We start from the raw sequence: 21,165 nt of genomic DNA, 5'->3' as shown, positions 1-21,165 counted from the left end.
ATGGGAAAAGACAACTGCTTTTGCCAGCCACGGGTTCCTAAAACCCACCTGTCTTCTATTAGTGTCCTAATGAGGAGTTAGGGTATGTCTTGGGGACTAATGACTGACCTGAGCCAGGGAAGGTAGAGCCCGGCTTCCATGTGCTGTCCCCTCAGCAGGGAGGCTCCCATGTGCTAGGGAGAGCGGCTCTACTTCCATCTACATGGGGTGAAACCAGAAGGAAAAATCCCTTTCATGGGGATTTGAGGGGTCCCTCCCTAGACAGAACATTTAAGCAGCAGACTGGGAGGAAGAGGACTTCAGATCACAGAGGGGGTTGATGCAATGACTTGCTTCTCAAGTACAGAGTGAACAATCATGCTCTTAATTTAAATACAAGTGATGAGTTGTAAGAGTGGTGAAAATGGCAAATAAATTCTAGGAAATTGCATATAAAGAGGAATTGTTGTTATTAAATCATTTAGGGTGGATGTGTTTCAAATCTAGCTCACAGTTGAAGCTGTTTTACAGCTATAGCTGTGGAGTTTTAACAAAATTGCAGAATTGCAACGTATCTGCCAGGGATTTATTTTAAGGATTGTAGGATGGTTATATAAATGAATCTCAATAAATTCAACATGTTGTTGTGATCTCCACTTTTTTGGTGATTTGCAGTTCTGTATGCAAGAACCAACGGCACGTGTGTATGTATGCACATATGCACACACATAACGCAGAGGAAAAGTGTACAGGCACATGCATACTCAATTCCCTGCTCCACAGACAGACTTTCTGCAGGACATTGATACAATTTCTTAAAATTAGCATTATGGTATTTCTTTCCACTTCTCTCTAGAGATCTTCTGTTTCCTAAGATCTGCCTCCTTTTCGTAGAAGAAAGAAACGACTCGTACTGCCCAACACCCTCTTGCCACCTGACCTCACTCCAAGCGCTGGGTGATGATCCCACCATCCCTGCACTGCCTGTCACTCCTCCTGGTGTCTGCGTGAGGGTGTATTTGTGTTTGTGGAATGCACATCTGCTAGTGGCAACTCTAAATTGGCTGCTTTCCCTGATCTGCCCTGTACATGAGCAGAATAGAAATCTAGTCCATAGCTGGTTCTGCAGACCCACGGCCAACATCAGCTCTCACTCCTTTTCCTCTCAAAATGGTATCTGGTATTTCTACTTTAAAAACATATTTACTTTTCACTTGTCAGTCTAACTTCCCAAAGACCATAGTTCCCAGGTGCTCCCATCCCACTCTTCTTCATATGGGAAGGAATTTCCCATTGGAATTCTGCCACTAATGCAGGAGAGAAAGAAAAATTCTCAAAATTTGGCTTTACTGTTTGCATATTTCCAACAGATGCCTGAAGCATTAAAAAAACAAAACAAACAACAAAAAAAAGCCCAAGCAAGGGCAATAAGCACTTCTGAAAATGCTGCTTCTAAGGCAGTGGAGATCAAACTTATTCTCAAATAGTCTCCATGGTTTTTGAGATGCCTACTGACACCGATACGGCTGTTAACTTCCCGCTCCAGAGCCCTGGCGAGTAAAGCATGTGCTCTCAGTCACCTGATGGCCTCAACGGTTCTCCTTGACTGCAGGGATGAGCCACAGAGCAGAATCTGCTTGATGGTCCATGGGAAGGACTGCATGTCCTAATGAACTCGAGCATTTAAACCATTTTATTTCTTAGAAGATCACTAATTCATCAGTAACATTTCTATAGCATAATGGCCAAAAACCCTAGCAGCAATTTCAGAAATATATTTTAGACATGTATTTTCCTTTGGTTATTTAATAAGTACAATGTTTTTACTGAACAGAAATGGATGATGCACTGGGAGGACAATGGGGACGATAAAGCAACACATCCTGAAGCTCTGCGCACTGCTCTCTGTGCCACCGTCTCTCGAACATTTGCCCTCTCTGCCCGTGGTTCCACTGTGGAGGCCATATGGCTTCCAACTCTCATTTAAGTAGCCACTGAGAATTGCCTATAGTGGAATAGTGCCAAAGCCCTTTCTGGTTTAATGACATGGGAAGAGCGCTGTGCAGCGCTCACCCAGCGCAGGGACTCGCTGCGTCCTTGATAATGATTCTGGAGCCAGCAAGTGATGCTGGGAATTGAACCATCAGTGCCTCAAATGCAGAAGTCGACATGTGCCAACCCCTGCTGCACTCAGCCTCTGTGCATGGCATATTAATTAGTCTTGAACTTGAGGTCCAACCTTCAAGCTTGCACATAAGGAACCACCCTCTGCCTCTAAAACAGGTCCTCTTCGTCCTCTATCCCTCTAGTCTTACACAGAGATGCTTCTCTCTCCCCTTAATTTGTATAGTCTTTTAAATAGGAATTTCTTATTTTTGGATAGCACGTTTACGCTGGTCAAGCTCATAAGTCTGCATGCATAAAAATAATTTTCCTTTATTTAAAGACCTGAAAATGCATCTTGAAACTGTACTCAGACACATTAGGGTAAACAAGAGGACAGATCACTTTGTACCGACCCTTTTTCTGATACCCTCTCCATAAAAACCTGCTACATGTTGGAGAGAGAGAATGCTGCTGTATTGTTCTCTAAGAAACGACTTCTCTCTGTGTACATCCTTGGCTGCAGTGGCACAATACAGACAAAAAAATCCCCTACAGAAGGACACTTTCTTTCTTTGGAAAAGGCTGCACCACTAGAGAGAAATTTGATAAGCTATGAAAGCTGTGTTACAAACTCCTACTGCAAATCTGTCCAAAAGTCAGAGAAAGGGACAGCTTGTAGAGCATGAACAGAGCCAAAGTAAAATGTAACCCTCCAGGACAGCATGTTTCTCTGGAGGAAAGAAAGAAGGACAACACATCATCAACCCCAAATCCACAGCCAAAAGCCTTCCTAAGCAAAGATAACAGATATAACAAACCTGCTAAAAATCACATACTGAATTTCATTTTTGTCAAGAAACAAAACAAAATAAGCTATGATGTTCATGTACTCGTCTCACCTTTGAAACATTTCAGAAACATTAACAAATCAATGTCAACAACAATCCCCAGTGAACTCCCACAGCTCAGGAAACTATGAAGGAAAGGTCATGAGATTTATCCCACTCATAAAGGCCGCGGTGGATGTGGATGTTCTCGGCACCTGGCCCAAGGTGCCAGCAAAAGCCAGTTTACTTCATGTGTCAGCTCTGCAAATTCACATTGCACGCTGCTCACGCTGCTAATACTTGCACTAGGCAAATGCAAATAGCCATGTACCTTTGCATAAGCTGATGGGCATGTTCTTCGACTGCACGCTCCTACCCTACTTGTCTGCTCATTTCGGTCACCTGCAGCCACGATAACAGAGCGCAAAGGAGGTATCGTAGCAGCTGGTCACATACAGAGACCCCAGCCCACACAAGCTCTCGCTCAGTACTCCTGCCTCTGCTGTAATGATCAGCACTTTTAAAAAATTCACCACCCTTTTTTCCAGCATGTTGCAAAACTCTGCAAAGTCTTGCCAGAGCTAAAGCTTGTGGAACCAGATGTGGCAAAACAGCAAGAGCAGCTGTGAGGGCAGACCCAAGCAGGGTGTTCACAACACCAGATAGAAGTAGCCAGACACGCGGTGAACTACTCTGGTTCCTTCCAGGCTTTACATGATACAAACCAACAGAAATTTTCCTACTAATTTTGATGGGAATGAACATCAAATCACTTCATTATATTCATACCAGTCATACATTGCTCTAATTGTTTCAGAGATCCTGAAATAAAACAGCATCTTATTACTATTTTAAACCAGCCCACGATGCAGCAGTAGTAGACACATATTCACCAGAGACCTGGATAACTTGCTTTTATCAATGGGGAAGTTGTCAAAATTACAATCACAACTATACTTATACCAAAACAGAGAAACATCATTCTTCTATGAATAAACTACTCAAGTACCAAAATGCTAGCCAAAAATGTGTTTTTGTGTAAAGTATTTCTGAACACCAAGACTGGTTTGCTTTTAGGAGAGGTAGGAGCAGTTGAGTCACCTGCGAAGTCTCATGAAGTATACAATGAAAGTTGCTCCTTTAGGCTTTCTTGGCCAACAGCTGGTTTCAGCTGATTCGAGCTGGGTGCCAAACCCAGCCCATTACATTTACAAAGCGACTCACATTGTCAGGTTAAAATTCGAAAGGATTTACTTTCAGACAGAAACATGCAGTAGCCAGCTTTGCCATATTTAATAAAACAATAAACTTTGTGCTGACCTTTGGCAAGCGTTCGGGGTCACCAGGGTGCCGGGGGATAACCTTCTGTAACCTTTGGAAACCATAGTCAATGGTGGGTTCGTTCAGAGCTGAAACAACAAACAACATGATGATGTGACAAACGCATAGCAAGCAGCTCGGTTCACAATTGGCAACGCGCTGCAAGACCTGGGAAGGATCACATCAAAATCTACTTTAACTGAAGCTGACTGTGAAGCCGTGGTTCAAACACTGTTTGAGGTTAGTTCCGAGGCTTTGGTTCAAACAGCAACACAAACCTTCCCACTCAAGCGCCTATGACCGCGGCTCTGAAAAATTTGGTGACTTTGCATGCATCTTCCAAACAGGAAGCGATCATTATCTCCGAGAGCCGTGATGAAATTCATTTGATAAATGCTTTGCACCCTGTGTTTCATGTGGATTTTTTTCCTGTTTTCATGTTACAAGGAAGGTTCTTTGTGATTGGAAAACAAAAGAACTAACCATTAGGGAGTCTCTCTTGTTCCAGATTCTATTATGCACTTAATATGCTCCATGTGCAATGATCACATATAATTTTGTTGTGAACTACACACATTTGTCTTGGCAGAGGCTTTATTCTTTATTCATCAAAATGCAGTAAATGACATCGTTCCTACTGACTGCAGCAGCCCAGCTCAGGCCTCAAACAGCACTAAGCAAACTAATCCACAAGACTTAATAAATTTTAAAATAATTCATCCCTGTTTTTAGTTTGTCTTTCTCCAGTGCTTGTCAAGGAAAATGGAGGAGAGAAATGAGGGAAGTGGAATACTTTAATCTTCATGAAAATGCTGCTCTGCCTGCACTTAATCGAAGCGCTGATTGTGCCCAGCCTTTAAGCACATGCTTATCTGTAAGCACATACTTAAACCCATTTGCTTTCAGCAAAGCAAATTTGAGCATATTATGTTTTTTATATGATTGCCTATAATTACAGGGGACTGCATTGAATGACCTTCTAGTTATATTTCCAGTCATATGATCACTTTAGAACTCAGATGTTAGTGAGACTTCAAAGTGTGCTTAAAATTTCCTAAGTGCCTTGGTGAACTGGAACAAGAGTCAAGTGTTCTCAAGCATCTCTGAACAACAGTGTATCTTGACTCTCTCATGCCAGCAGAGACAATGAAATTTTTCACATCAATTTGCAATTTTTTTGAGTCAAACTATTTTTTTTTACATGAAACTTCCTATTTTTGGCCTTTTTGGTGGGAAGAAAACCTTTGTGTTTTCATTTTTGTGTCATTTCAAAGTTTCCTCTAAATATATTTTGTCCTAGCTTATTAATCAAAAAGGAATACCCTGTGCAAGGTTTGCTTATTAAATTCTGAGTATATTTTTACATATAAATTACATTATTTTTGAAACCTAATTCTACAATGAATGGGGCTTCTGGCAACCAAAGGTTTAGTGTTTTACATCCTAATGGACACTCAATACATCCTGATGGCCAGCAATGCCAGTGAAAAACAAAGCAGAAGGAAGGTCATGTACAGGAAGCAACTTCCAAACTGCAGCTCACAAAAACTAGGGGCTGCACACAGGCCACGCACAATCTCAACCTTTCTCTAATTTCTAAAGGGAATCGTCTGAGTGTATCTTGAAATGACTGTTAAAGCATCATGGTAACATCAGGCAAGAAATCTTCCAGGAAGTTCTATTCCCTGAAGTTTTTAATTTCCCCAAAGATCTAGGGATTCCTCCAGTCTCTTCATTTTTTTTTCATTTATTTTCTTTTATCAGCAATATCTGTATTTGACATTTTATTTATATTCAGGTCATCATACAGAAGGAATGAGAATACTGCTATTCCTCTGCTCGAGACTTTCTTTTTAGATGGCTGGACCTTTTTTCAGGTTTTTCCTTTCAACTGGCCACACACTGGTCACTTCGTTACGTAGTTTTAAAGAAAATATCACATTACCTTTGTTTGTAAACCCCCAATTGCATTACCTTTGAATTTCTGTACATGTCTTCCTATTGTGGATCCATCTAGTTTAGGCTGTTTTTTTTTTTTTTTCAAATTTTGCAGTAAATTAATGCTATTTGTATTTATTATCAAAAATAGCTGTACTCTGAGAAAATAGAAATCCCCAAAGTTCTAATTTACATTTCTTCTGCAAATATGTTAGAAGATTTTAGTGTGGTTCTGTCAAATGTATTTCTTCTCTAATTCAGTCTAGTTTATGGCCATTTTCTCCTCACATCCTTTGGGAAAGTAGTTACTAAATTCTGCAATATTATAAATGGAGGCCAGTTTTGAAATCTCCCCCAGAGATAGCAGTCATTTTCTCATATCTTCCCACACATCCAACACATTTAAAGTCCACAGAGTATTTCCTGTGAGTATCTTCTGAACTAAATGACCAAAAAAAATGTTAATTTTATGGTCCAATCTCACAAGGCATCAAGCATCCTCTGAGAGATACTTAAAACTTTCTGCTCCAGATAGCTTCAGCTTTACTTTAGCAAAGGGAAAAGGCTGCACAGAGCAATTTGCAGGATTGGGTCCTAAACAGTAGTTTCCAAATATCACTTTTTGGTTTATAAACATACCAAACTTGCAATCTTAAGTAAAATGAGCAATGAAATCTTTAGCTGCCTGAACATTTAACCACAAACTGGACTGTGTCCGCCCTTCCGCCCTCATTGCATTTATAATCCAAGTCCAATGTAATTTGTCATATGTCTAAGAAAAAGCCTCATTTAAATATTTAACTTCAACATCAGAATTAAGGCCAAGCCAGTTCCTGTGTCCATTGCTAGGCAAATTCAAAAAATAATATTAAACACAAAAAAGTTCAGATTTTGATCTCATTACATTGGAGAAATGTTGCTGTGCTGTCCACTGCTCAGGGCAGGTAACCTGGAGTATCATAGAGCGATTCATGGAGGGCTTTGCCTCTGCCTCGAGGCTGCATGAAATCTCTATCCCAAGTCCATTCCCAGTGACATGTTTCCCAGTGCTCTAATTTAAAGATATTTTCCCCCATAATTGAAAAAAAAAAAAAGAATCAATAAGAAATGCAAACTCTCTATTTGTGTTCTTGACATCCGTACATTAAAAACAAGCTTACACATACTGTACTTAAAATGCATTCCCATTACCCTAAATTTTAAAAGTATTATTGAAAGTACTACTAACTTAAAAAAAATGTATTAAATTCAAATATGTCCCAAGGCTAATGGAAGCAATTTGTATACCAACCCAAACTGACTGGCCCACTTTTCAAAATACAGGTATGATAATCTTGTGGTTTTAAAAGGACATTTAAATTGAAAGACTGTGAATTTAGTACATAATTATACCAATAGAACCCTTTAACTTGTCAACTTGTAAATCTAAAAGGCTATCAATCATTTCTAAAGAGGAAATAAACCTTAAAATTCTTTGATTGACAGTGCTTACTTTTTATGTGAAAAAAAAAGGAGTAAAGTGGCCAGAAATCCATTTACAAAAGTACATTGTTTTACATAGGTGAGTAAAAAGCCAATAATTACACTTCCAAAAGACATATAAATCAAAGTAAGTACTTTTCCCTCACTTACATATTTTAAGTTGCAGTAAACTTCAGGTAACTTTTATTAAAATACTTTTCCAAATGCAAAGCTTATTGAAGCCATTAATAGAGTAGCATTTTCATTTAAGCTAATATAATCATTTTTGCAAATACAAGATTTAAGCCATTTTTCTCCTTCCAAACAATAAACTTTCAGCCTGTCTCTTGTGTGAATTAACTAAAATTACACCCAGGTGTACAAAATCTATCTATCTATAGCAGTGTATGAGTTAAGGCACAATATTTATTATTCTTACCATTTTATGAATTACTTCTTAAACCCTTGAGGAAGAACTTTCTTTCAAATTAGACTCTAGCAGAACAAGCCACGAAGCTCTTTCTGTAGCAAGTATAAAGCCGTAACTCATAAAATCTAAGGCTTTTAATCAAGAAAACACACAATGTCTATGGAATAGAATGCGTGCGTTATATTCATCTTTTCAAAGCCCAACTTATTTTTCAACAGAAATGTTGCTTATACCTCTGAGAAAAATGTTTCTACCACAGCTATAATTTCAAATCATGCGCTGATAATTATAATAACTACATGTAGATAATCCACCATCTTAAAAAGTCTCATTCTCTTTTTTTTATAACTAGTCAGTAGAGGGATTTTTTTTTTAATATTTCACATAATGAATTCCTACTGTGTCAATAAAGCTTTGGTCGTTAATTGAATGACTGTCTGATATATCTGAGAGAGGAATTTGTTTCTCTGGCCACGCTGCCAACTTACAGCAGAATGATTGACACTTAATATCAGCAATTAAAAGGACCTGTTCAAATATCATATGGAATTCGTAGCTCGGGGTAGTGTAGAAGAACTCTTCACCGAGGAAAACTCATTCAGCAAATGCAGAGAGTAATTGAATTAGACACATTTTAACATTATTATTCAAAGAAAAATAAACACACACTACATAGAAGCATTATGGAAATATTTCAGAACGTAAAACATATCCAGTTAATTTGTTTCCCATGCATTCATGGTTTCATTTATTCTTTCTATTTTTCAGCCTTTGTTTCTTTTTCATTCCGCGTGACCCAAAACCAATGAGAAAGCAGCACTTAGACCTATGAACTCCCCATTTTCTTCTCCAGTGGATGCAGCCAGCAGCAAGGCTACAAGCAGAGCGAAGGAGCGATAGGGGCTCAAATAACATAAGAAAAAAAGGATAATGCAAAACACTGGAGGTTACAAACAAATTGGCCGAAGGTCCAGAGGTCTGACAGTCCCTACCCCAGAAGAGAAATCTGCCCTTCATTGTTTTAAGTGAGACTTATAGGGAAATGCTGCACATGGGAATTCATGTCCCACAGTGCTTGTTCCTGTGGTACACCAAAGATCGTAGGTTTTCTTGGGAACACAGAGTGGGTGGGAGTTCTGTCTCCAGAACAGAAATAGACACCTAGCAAATTTTCAAGTCTTGATCTCTAAGGTCGAAGAGGTGAAGAAAGGGATCTCTGTTTTTTTCAGTGGCAATCTTTTGAGCTTTTTTCATGGCTCATGAGAGGATTTCACCAAAACCTAAATAGAAATCGACTCTGTTTCCATAAGAAGAACTCAGAATCACATACCAGGTTGCACGCCTCAACACCTCATACCCACAGAAGAGCATGAAGAATTCCTTACAAAAGTCCTTCTGCACAGTGACAGCGATGATGATCAAGAACACATTTAAGGTGTCTCTCTGTGCCCAGTGACCAAACAAGGCCCTTGCCAGAACATCTGAAGACTCCGAGAATTCATATTTTAAATGAAACCAAGGACAGCTAGGAAGCAGCAGACTCTTCAATAGGAGTCTTGCAATCTTAACAATTTCAGAGTAAGTTTATAGCTAAAGGTTTCTTTTCTCCTTAACATCTGGCCTCATTTCCAACATCTCAGATGCACACCTCTAGAATTAATTCTCTTTCTTTTGGATCTGTATGCATAGCTGTACATCAGATACACGCACCTCCCTCCACAGCACTGAGAAACAGCCAGGTGGGGTGCACCAAGTGAGAGCAGCTCTGTGAAAGGCTCTGGCTTCCGACTCCTTGCTCTGAGCAAGCGTGGAGTCTACCAGGAGATGCAAAGCAGGACCTCCTGCTCCTTGTGGAGGTGAGATCCCACCAAGGCGCTGCTCCAGGGTGGCTGCCCGCCCCGAGAGCCTGTGGCTTCTGGCTCCAGGTTCTTGCAGATTTCTGCTAGGACCCCGTGACTCTCACAGAGATAAAACCTTGACTCTGAGACATAGCTGCTTGGGACCGGACACAACAGGCCATATTAACAGCAAGCTCTAGGTGCCCTATTGCCTCGTTATGGCCCTGCAGAGTAGCAATGCTCACAGCTGATGACATTACAAAGCAACCTCTTGACGGGCATTGTGGCGTGCAAACCCTGCCCCAGAGCTATTGTGAGTAGTGGGTTCTTGAGGCTTCCTCTACAAAGAGCACAGCGAAAAACAACCACTTCAAAACCACGTCATCGAAAGAAAAAAAAAAAAAGTTTGTTTTGCAACTGAAAAAAAGTCTGTTTTGCAAATCTCCCTGCAAAAGAACTATCCCTTTGCTAATTAAAGATTGTTAAATGAAAATATGCAAGCATTTCAGCTATTTGCTGTTGTTGTTGTGAATCTGGCTTGCTTTTTATAAAGTTTCTTTTCCACTGACTTTCCCTGGAGTGTTTATTCCCACAAGCAATGGAAAATGGAAGTGGGTGGGACAGCAAGAGCCTGTACGGAAAGGTTGGAGCTTGGAAGGCCGTGCCAGTGCTAACTCAGATTTTCCTTGTCTTCATGCCCTCAGTGCTCCCTCACCTAAACATATTCTTGTGCACTTAATTTCCACTTTTTAAATCATAGTGTGACATGATGTAATTTTCTTAATTGGAAATTGAAAGAGATAGAGATAGTCAAAATGTAATTCTCGTATTTTATTGCAGTGCAACGTCCAAACAAATACCACGTGTACGTGCCAAGCAATAAACAAATTGCAGAGCTGAGTTAAATGATAAATCTCACACCTGGATCTCTGAGCTTCCCTAGTGACTGCTCTTTACTTAAACGACAAATGCAACAGTCTAGCATTTGAGGCAGCTCCACCGTGTTCATCAGTGTTATTACAAACAGTGCGATATTTGCCTCCTGATAACAATTTTCCTCCAGCAACTAAGGACCAGAGGAGACATTCCCTTCCCTCCTAGCCCAGTCTCTGCAGTCAGGGGGTTCTCAAGATACATGGCTTCAGCCCAGACTTTTTTATGAAAGTTAAGGAATGAAATTACTGTATCTGTCTAGTGAGGATCATGTGTTGCTTTCTCAAAGTACATTAACTCTGAATGTTCACTCTTAGCAATCTGGCTTGGAAAAAAAAAACCAAAACAAAAGGTGAACAATTTCTGAGCTTTATCATTCCTTCTCTTGCCCTGATTGCATTGATCTCTTGTGTAATGGGAAAGATTTGGCCTTAACGGATTCTGAAGTAGAGTCCAGTTTCAAGCTTCTGAAATGTAAACATACCAATTTCAGAACAGGCTGGTGGAACTCACTGGGGATATCAATACAGAAGGCCAGAAGCAAATTAATGTGTTGGTTACTTTGTCTAGTCATCTGGGTTCATTGATGCATCTTTGGCAGTCATGATGAAAGAGGACAAAAAACAGCATTTACACATGAATATTTTCCTGTTTGTCAGGCACTCTCAATGGACTACCCCTTTGCTCACATACAAGCACAAGAATACAAAGCCAAGGTTTGAAAGATTGGGCACCTAGAGTTAGCCATAAAGTCTATTTTTAGGTCTACTTAGAAATATTGAAAAAAATAAGGACACTGTATTTTTAAACTCTTGGCTCAGAAACAGATGCAAAGATGTACTATATAGGCTGCAGAAAATGCTAAAATGTCATTTCATCTAACTCCTTCCTTCATTTTCTAATATACTCTTTTTTCAACATTTTCCTTTTCATGGACTCCTCAAATTCTACACTGTAGATGCAGATGCTTTTAAAATTTCACATAGAGAGAATTTTTTACAACATATATGAAGTTTTTTTTTTTGCCAGCCTTCACAGACTACTTCAAAGTACACAGCATTGAAACCCATTGTTGTAATATGCTCGTATGTAAAAATATTTTCCTGTTAATATTCCCTTTCTCCCTCTCTCTCTTTTAACCCTGTTATTTCTGATCTTCTGTGCAAACTATGAAAGAAAAAAATAAAGGGGGGAGGATGCATGAATAGAAAATGTAGTTCCTTGTCTGAATGCCAAAGCCATCCCCGTTAGAAAGCATCTTAGCTTAAATTTCTCTGTTTCTTAAATTGTATAATTCTGTTGTACAGAGGTCAGAGCAAAAACAAATCTTTAAAGGAGGACATTGGAAAACCACAAACTATTACCTCCAAAATCTCTGCAAATGAGATTCAAGAAGAAAAGTTAGACCTGAATCATAAAAACAAAATGAATTGTTCCTTGCTGTAATGAGCATTATAGGTGTGATGTTCTTGGAAGACACTGACCTCCTGTGAAGCTTAATTTAGGTCTTTAACCTTCTCTATATCTAAGATTAAATCCCTTGAGAAAACTGTAGTTTCCAAACATCTTTATTTCTAAACACTAGTTTTGATTTGTCAGCATGAAATAGTCAGAGGGCTACTCACTCAAAAGCAAAAGGATCTTTTTGGCTGTATCCTGCATGATGCAGCAAATTACTTAAACTGCAAGCAGACGGGTCTGCCGTTGGTTAGTTTCTAATATTTAAACAGAAATGTGTAATTTGAGAGTGCTCAGCAGCATTTCTATCATCTACTTCTATAGTTGTTCAGATTTTTTTTGCCAAAAGAATTGACAATAACTGTTATCAAGGGTATAAAAAAATCATACCAGCCTGCCTGATAAACATGTTTCCTTGCCCTCACACCCCAGTGAGCACTGTGACACTATACTTTTATCATCTAGTGTGTGCTCAGAATGAGCTTAGAACAGCAATTGCCAGGAATAGGCAGGCGATAAACTGCATTGATTTAACACATCTTGTTTTCAATCATGCTCGGATTTTCTGAGCACGCATTTTTCCTGTACTCCGGCTTGTAGCTTTTATCTGACGAGCTGATCCCTTTTCACTGGAAAATGAAAAGGTCGCACAATAAGACACGGTTTACTGGAACTTGAGCACGCACCAGGGAAAGTATTTTAGATAAATACTGTCAGGCATAGTGGAGCTGAATTTCAACAACACAATTGCTAAACAACAATACTTATTACTCTCTAGAACAAGCCTACAAGCAACTTATGGCTCACGGCAGGGGAGATCTCAGAGTTAGGCTCCATAGTTAAGGAAACCTTATTCAAACCCGTTCAAAGACGCAGTATTGCTGTCGCCCGGCATGCACAGACTAGCCATACTCAGGAGCAGATTAAATGCTTCTTCAATTGCTTTCCAAGGTAATTTGGAAATGACAACAAACCTTATCAATGCCACCCTCCCCTTTTTTTTTGGTAAGGAAGTGATTGATTCTGTGCCTGACTTAATTTAATCAAACAGGGTGCTGGGTGGTGGTCAAAGGAAAATTAACCATATGTGAAAGTAATTTAACTGAAACTAATTAATTAACCAAGGCGGGTTACTGAGGAGGTCAGTAAACAAATAAGGAGTAGATGGCACAACTCATCTACCAACAGCCAAGGTAGAGTGGGCTCATAACTGTAATTTTAATTTATTTTTTCCCTCCCTCTGAAGTGGCTGCAATGATCCTGACAAGTGCAGCACTAGAAGCACTTTGCCTGAAAGTGTTTATTAGTCATTTAGTCCTAGTATAGACTGATCTTTAATTTATTTTGTCCCAAATCCTTATTTTGTCCTAACAGATCTGCTGTTTTAATTATTCTGGAACTCCATAGATTTGTACTACCAGCTTAGCGTATACTTTGGATATCCACGTCAGATAGCAAAGCCTCAGCCTTCACTCAGATACATCCATCTCTCTTCCCAGATGTTCTGCTAATAATGCAAGTGTGACAGAGAGACTATGGTAAGTATTATTTAAATTATGTTTTGAATTATAATCTTAAATAGGCAAGTTACAAGCAAAGCAAGAGACCTCCCAAAAAGCATAAAGTAAAATGCAAAAGCACAAATGAAAATGCAACTCTGCGTGCCTCAACCCTTTAAAATCTGCCCCGTGAGGCTGTCTGCAAAGGAACTCATACGAGCATTGATTTCACCTTCTCACCTGACAAGTTTTTTTGCTGGACAAATAAGCTGCAAATCTGCGCTGCATTTTGGAGTTATCTGATGCAACGCAGGCAGAATGCTGATACATCTCCTTCATTAAGTGCTCGTAATCCCAGAAATGAAAGCAACTCATTTCTTCCCAGGGTGCCTGTTAACTGAGAACTCATCTTAATTGAATGCATGGAGCAGTTAAGCATCTTCAGGCTCGCAAGCCGTGAGAGCCCCGTTCGTGCGGCAGCGTGGCTGGCAGCTCTGCTCCCCGCACGGGGCTCGGGATGCAGCGGCGGATGGAGCTGCGGGAAGCCCCTCAGCCAGCTCGTGCTCCTGGTCAAACAGGTGCCCTAGGGCCCAGCAGGCTCCTGCAAACCTGGCAGCGCTGGAGATCACCTTGCAAGTCAATTATAGGCAAATCAAATCCTCCTGCTCTGCCTCCAAGTACTAGTTAGGTACCTCCAAACCTGCCTATGGAGAGAGCAAAGACCTCCTGGTATCTGGAGCCTTAAGGGCGCAAGAGGAAAGGAATAAAAATAACTGCCTATTTCACCCCCTTTACATCTTGTCTCTCTCCTGCCAGCTCAGTTTAGCATTTGGAGCGCCCTTGTGAATGAACCAGTGAAGAGAATGGAAATTAAAATAGCCCAAGTGCAACTATTTGCCTATAAACCTGATGCTTCCAAAACCGTGGACGAGTCCAGTCAAGGGACCAAACAGAAACCCAGCATCCAGTTATGAAGCATTTCTGCTGTTTCATTTACTCTGGGAATGGTACTGACCTCTGATTCTCTGCTGGACACTTCTGAAGTTGGGATATGCCACAAAACAACCTTGTTGGCCACAGGCCACCAAGAGGTGACAACCGCATCCATCCATCCCTCCACACTCAGCTGTCAACTGCCTGACACTGTTCGGACAAGGCTGATTTTTTTTTTTTTTTTAACTCAAATGGGGCTCACCAAGATTAGTCATTTTCCTTTTACAAGGATTTAAAAAAGTTATTTTAGATGATACTGCATTCATTTTTCTTGAAACAGAAATATTCCACTTCCCCACTTCAAGGCAGAGATAGAATAAACAGATTAAAGATGGCAAGATAACAGTAGAAGATAAAAGATGCCATGGATAACTCGAAATGGTCACACAAGTGATGCAGTCATATATCTGAGCCCACGTCCTACTTCTGTATGTAATATTGGCAGCTTATAGGAATATTCATATCCAAATTCTGATGTTATCATTAAATTACCCTCAGACTAACATGGTACTACCTGTTTTCTCTCGAGTAAAATAAGTAATCTCCTTCCATCCAACTCAAAACAGAAAACAGTATAATGGATTACATTATTCAGTGAAAACTATTTGTTTCTAGTGGATTTCATGAGAACTGTTGTCATTATAAAAAATTGCCACCAAAATATGTGTATCATATTAATATGTCTTAAAGTCCAATACCAACACAAACAGCATCATCAAGTGGTAAAAAACAAAGATGCTGGAAACATGACACAAAGCAGAGTATTAAAATGTTAACATCTAATTTAGCAATTTGCAAATTGCTTGGTCTAAAAGGGGGAATTTAGCATTAATCTTGCTGGAAGTGGCATACTTATCAGTAACTGATTTGTAGCTTTCCAGGCAGTAAGCAATATATATAAATATACTTATGGGTCCATCAGCAGCATGCAAGAATGAGCTTAAACAGACAAACTCGCTGAGGCCCTGAATGAGCGAAGTGTTAAGCACCTGGCTGCCAAAGCTAATTAGTCTACGCAAAGCAACGCTCTGCTGCTGCTGTTTCCAGCCAGAGACGTGTGGGGCATCTCCGCTTGCTGCTGTCCCGTGATGCAGGTCTGCAACTCCGAGCGCAGCTTTCTGCTTCTTGCACCATGATACACTTGCTCACCAAGCCCATCACCCCAGCATCTGGTCACCTGTAAGAGCCTCTCAGCCCACCGAGGACGACGCAAGGCCAGAGAAAGGGCTGCTGCACTTGTGTGGCACTGGGCTGGCACCGTGGATAATCACAGTGGCTGGCAAGGTGACAGACAGCAGGGTGGGCATGGACCATGCTGTAGGCTCCTCTCAGGAGAGGAGTTTCCTGCTAACTCTCTGTGCTACTATTGATTTTTAAAGCTGAAATCTTTTTCCTAACCGAGTAGAAGACACCCGTTTAGTGGCAAAGGTAATTATTCCAAATGAATCTAAGTTGTAGCTGATGGATTCAAAATGGACACTGACAATGCAATGTGTCAAATTAAACACCTGTATGCTCATGTAATCAATTGTCTCCAAAAAGTGAGAATTTTTCACCTGTACTTAACAAAGACCTAACGATATGCTCTTAACTGAAGCACCATAGAAATGTTATGTGTACGTATGACATTATGTATGTGGTTGTGCAGCTGAAAATGTGTTATCTGCATCCCATAATAGACAATTTTCATGTCCTGTATATGCCTGTGTACAGTCTCAGCAAAGGGGCAGCCCTGCCCCTGACCTGAAGCAAGTGGCAGGTCACTGCTGCCTCAGAACAGATGTGTCCCAGCTCACGGCAAAATCCAGGAACAACACGGCAATTACGGCTGCAAATAAGGGCCTGTCTTGCAACCTGGTAGATGCTTTTCCCACACAGCAAAGGAAAATATAATGTCACTTTCTTCTTCTTCCAAACTTTGCTTCTTGTATAAACAAAAGTGAATGAGCATGAAAAAATGGGCAAAAATAATCTGGGGAGATTCTCCTGCTCTTTCCAAGAGAATCCGGATCTGTTATTGTCCTTCACTCCCTTTTCTTCTGTAACCTGCCCACACCAGCAGTTGGGCATAGAATCCTTCAAAAACTGCTGTTTCACTAGTTGGTTTATAACTATAAAATACCTACTGAAACACATGTTAAAAAGAAACCAAATACACATAAATAGGAAGCCAAATAAATACAATTAATCTCCTGAGCATCTAGACCAAAACAAGGAAAAAGAAATTATTTTTCAACACTCAAATAGTTAGATATGAAATGATGAGAAAGGGAGATATGGGACTAATCTGACTCTGTTTTAAAGCTTGCCACACTCTGAAATTCCTTATAATGCTGTAGGCAGCATTCTTCTTACTTCAGCTAATCACGTATGATGGCCAGTGACCTGCTGAAGTCTGGCGCAAGTATCAGATGGCAGAATTCAGTTTCAAGTACTCTTGAGAAGGTACTCGAGGTTAACTTTTATTACATTTAATTACTAAGCATGCAAAACATAATTTATGATGGACCGGGATCTTCAATCCCACTGGATTAAAGAGTACATTATACAATAAGGCCAGAATTCTTTTAAAGCATTAAGATCTATATCAACCAGATTGTGACTGTAGGGCCTCACATTTCCAGGGTATTCCCCCAGCAATTAAGATATCTTACTTAAGATATGTTATTTTTGATAGCAGGATTGAAGTAACTCCCACCTGCTCTGTCAGGTATCTGCATGGTGTGTTTTTGCATTATTTGATATTGTACCTGCCCTGTGATTTAAAGTAGTCCTGCAATATATCTGCATTTTAAGATAAACAGCCATGAAGACATAGAAATAAGGTACCTATGTCTGTTTAAAATCCCTGCAGGCACCTAAATGGACTCTTAAGGCACTACACCTAATCGAAGTTCTAACTGCGTTTGGCTGTAACAGCCAAAATCATGCAAAAAGGCTGAGGCTGAAAAAGGACCTTCTTCAGCTGGAGGACAAGCTAGTAAGTATGGCAAAGTAAGGTAAAGATAAAGCAGTCGCCTTATGGGGCACAGTTTTTCAATGGCCATCTGAAAAAGGAAGGAGCTGTGTAAGTCAAAGCTTACTTCCAATTCCAAAGCAAAACAGTAAATAAAGTTTTCTAACTTCACCTTAAAATCCTGTAATTGGAGATTCACCTAATACCATTATAGATTTTTTTTCTGAAGTTTTAAAAAGTAATCATGACTATCATTAATTTCATATTAAGATAGCTAAGACCTACAAAGGAAAGATGAGTATTTTTCAGCCTGTGGATTCAGCCTGCGGAGTACAAACCTCCTGAGGTCCAGATGCTTTGCAAGTGTTTCTCAGTGGTCCAGGAAAGAGAACTAAGAGAGATGCAGGTCTGTTATCAGCAGGCTTAAATTCACTGAACAATTCAGTGTTAAAGGGTTCACATTTCTACCAGAAAATATGCACGTGGCCACAACCCCCAAAACCATTGAAAAGAACCACAGTAGATGGTTTGTTGGCACCAGTTCTCATCCCACTGGAAGCTTTGTTACATACATTGAGACACCATACTAGAAGACAGTGGATATTTTCTGCTGAATGAGGCCCTAGGAGAGGAAATATTTGATTTACTGCAGAGTTCTCATTTCCCTGAATTGCAAATAAAGTGTAATTTGATTAAATGTAAATGAATCCTACAATACTTTGGGTAGCTTGTCTGAAACAATTGATTGTAATGGGCATCCATCATTTGGCTTGATTTTAATTCAGAGACAAAAAGAGGCAAAATGAGAAAACTAAAGCAAGTGCCACTACCATTCTAGAGCTGGAGGAGTCGAGATTCCTGGTGCTGGGCTGTCATTTCTATTGTTCTCAAGGAGTTACTAATGCAGAGGAGGGGAAGTGCAACAGCTAGAGAGAAAGAATAATGTGAAACACACACATGGAAATAGATCCAAAGGAAATTAAGCTTTTTAACAGCGAACTCCGTTAAATCAACTTAAAGAGCACAATTTGTTAAATTTATAGAAACATTGATATTCCAAAATGAATGAGTAAGGAAGATAAATATTGTTCTATGTCTTTCAGAGTAAAGGATTTGTCTTTATAGATCACCCAATTCCTTTTTCATCAAGATAATTTCCAAGTACCTAATAATGGTTTCAGTAGTCCTTGTGGTCTGAAATAATAAAAGAGAAGTGAAATTTTTGATAGTGACATAAGCTTGATAAACTTTTGGTGTCATTTTCTTTAAATGTGGAACTACTCCAACCACAGAGATAATTATAGATGACCAGATTGTAACTGCCTTATTGCTTCTTTTCCCTCATAAATTTTAATTTTGGAAAGTTAAGTGAAAAATGTGGTTTCAATTTCCTACAAATTGCACACAATTTGGTTTTAACAAGAAAATGGAAAGAGATGGTGCTCTCTTTGGAGTGAATTATGGAGAGGGGTTTGTTTCTTTGTCTTTCAGCATCATAAGAATAACAAGGTACCAAATGCAGAAAAGATGACTGTGAAGAAAAGGCAACTGTACAACATACTAAGAAAAGCATCAAGTAATTCTTTATCTAAATATGCTCTAAGCAATTTAACAAGGTAATACAATTGCTCCAGCCTTTTTCCGTCTGTTTTACCAGACTAGAGCTCAAAAGAAATCAAGCTGAATACATGTGTCACAGGAAATCTTCTAATAAGAAAATGCTGTGTACATAACCATCTTGCTCTCAGAGTGCTAGCGATTGACAAAGTGCTATGAAAAGCAGCCCTATTCAGACCATATTAAAAAGGCTTAGATAAATACTTACATGGAACTAACAAAACAAAAAAATCTAAGCCAACAGAAGACAGAGCCAATATTTATTTTGCCCAAGAGGTATGTGGGACTCAAATCAGTATGTAGTTTTACCTACTGTACCCATACCTATAACTACAATGCATATATTAGAATCTTAAATCAAAATAAAAACTACCCAAATTCCTTCAGCAACCATGGTCCAACAGAGAGGAAAGTGGAAAATACCCTGAACTGGGTAGCAGCGGCATCAAACTTAGGAGCAAATTCTGCCAGTGCAGGGCAGGACTCGGCTCCAGATGGACTGGGACATGGCCCAAGCCCAGCAGGCCTCTAGGTTGGCAAGCTCATGCCATGGGGTGCTGGAGACCAAAGTACAAGATGGGAAGTCCCCTAAAAGGCAGCCAAGGCTACGTGTAAGGGCTGTGGATATCACAGTTCACACAATAATCCTCCCCAAATTTGCAGCGCTTGAAAATTAAGATCCCCAGTTCAAGAGAGCATTTAAGATATGAAGATCATCCTTGACTTCCACTGACTTATTCATATGCTTCTAAGGAAAGAAATTCTTGAAATGTGAAGGGTAACAACAATTACTTGCCACTGATTTTATTTAAAATAAAACATTTTAAATAAAACATTGATAACAATGCCATGCTTATATATATTACTAGTCAAGATTCTGTAAGTATGGCATTGTTATCAATGTTTTATTTAAAATGTTTTAAAATGTGTAGAATTTCTGAAAAGAACTAACAAATAAAGGAACCCATTTTAAATGGATGTTAATGCAAATTATTTTTCATTATTCAGGCATATGTGGAAAAAAAAATCAGACTGTTTCCCTCCCCATCAAAAAAATCTGACATTTTAACTAGTACTTCCAAAAAACATTTTAGTAAGAACTTAAATTACTAGATTCATGTAAATTGGATGGATAAATGTATTACAGAATCAGTGCACAAATTTGAGAAAATAACTGTGATGAATTGCATGCAGCTTTAGATTTTTTACATATATCCCTAGGAGTGTTTTTTTTACAACTTTAATTGGCCAATAACCGCGCAAAGCCTCTCCTCTGAAAAACACATCCCCACGTACCGCTACCAGCAACGAAGCTGCTGAACTGCTCCGATGTCACCCTGTGCCGTATTCCTTTCCTGTGCTAGCCATAATGTGCATTTTTTTTCCTGTCCTAATGCTGTAGTCACCAATGGCAGCAATAACACAAGCTTTGGCAGCACCTTAAGCAGATGTTGCACCACAAACTCCTTGACCTCGCCAAGGAAACATCTCTTCCCGGGGCTGCAGAAGGACACGGTGCCACCTCAGGCAGAGCCACCGTTTGGCAATTGCAATTGTCCCTTCCTGGCTGCCGGTGCAGGGAGTTTAAGAGCAGAGGGTTTCGTTCACCCTGCGTGTCCCCGCCGAACCAGAACGCGCACCTCTGTCATTTATCATCATGCCATCTCCACCTGCCAGCGTGACAGTGATTTGTCCCCTGGGCTTTATAAACTAGAAATGTAATTTAGGTTACAAAAACAATTGCATGTTTTCTGTCTGCGGTGCCGGGAGCATGCAGCAAAGCGAACGGCAAAACTCGGAGGGCATCGGC

At 39.8% G+C, this 21,165-nt stretch overlaps 1 protein-coding gene across 5 annotated transcripts in view; it reads right to left on the bottom strand.

Moving 5' to 3' along the window:
• The window catches only part of EBF1 (EBF transcription factor 1), a 249,896-nt gene that overhangs the window by 26,133 nt on the left and 202,598 nt on the right, over nt 1-21,165 (bottom strand). For all 5 annotated transcript variants that reach the window (XM_088522594.1, XM_088522595.1, XM_088522596.1 and 2 more), the window contains exon 11: nt 4,233-4,321. In XM_088522594.1, the coding sequence (XP_088378720.1) occupies nt 4,233-4,321 (89 nt within the window). The remainder of the gene's footprint in view (nt 1-4,232; nt 4,322-21,165) is intronic.

This window comes from Tinamus guttatus, unplaced genomic scaffold (assembly GCF_059628265.1).
Source record: "Tinamus guttatus ecotype Peru unplaced genomic scaffold, ASM5962826v1 Tinamus_guttatus_pri_ptg000155l, whole genome shotgun sequence".
Classification (NCBI taxonomy): Eukaryota; Metazoa; Chordata; class Aves; order Tinamiformes; family Tinamidae; genus Tinamus; species Tinamus guttatus.
The sequence above is the reverse complement of the archived record's forward strand: the minus strand, read 5'-3'. Positions and strand labels throughout refer to the sequence as shown.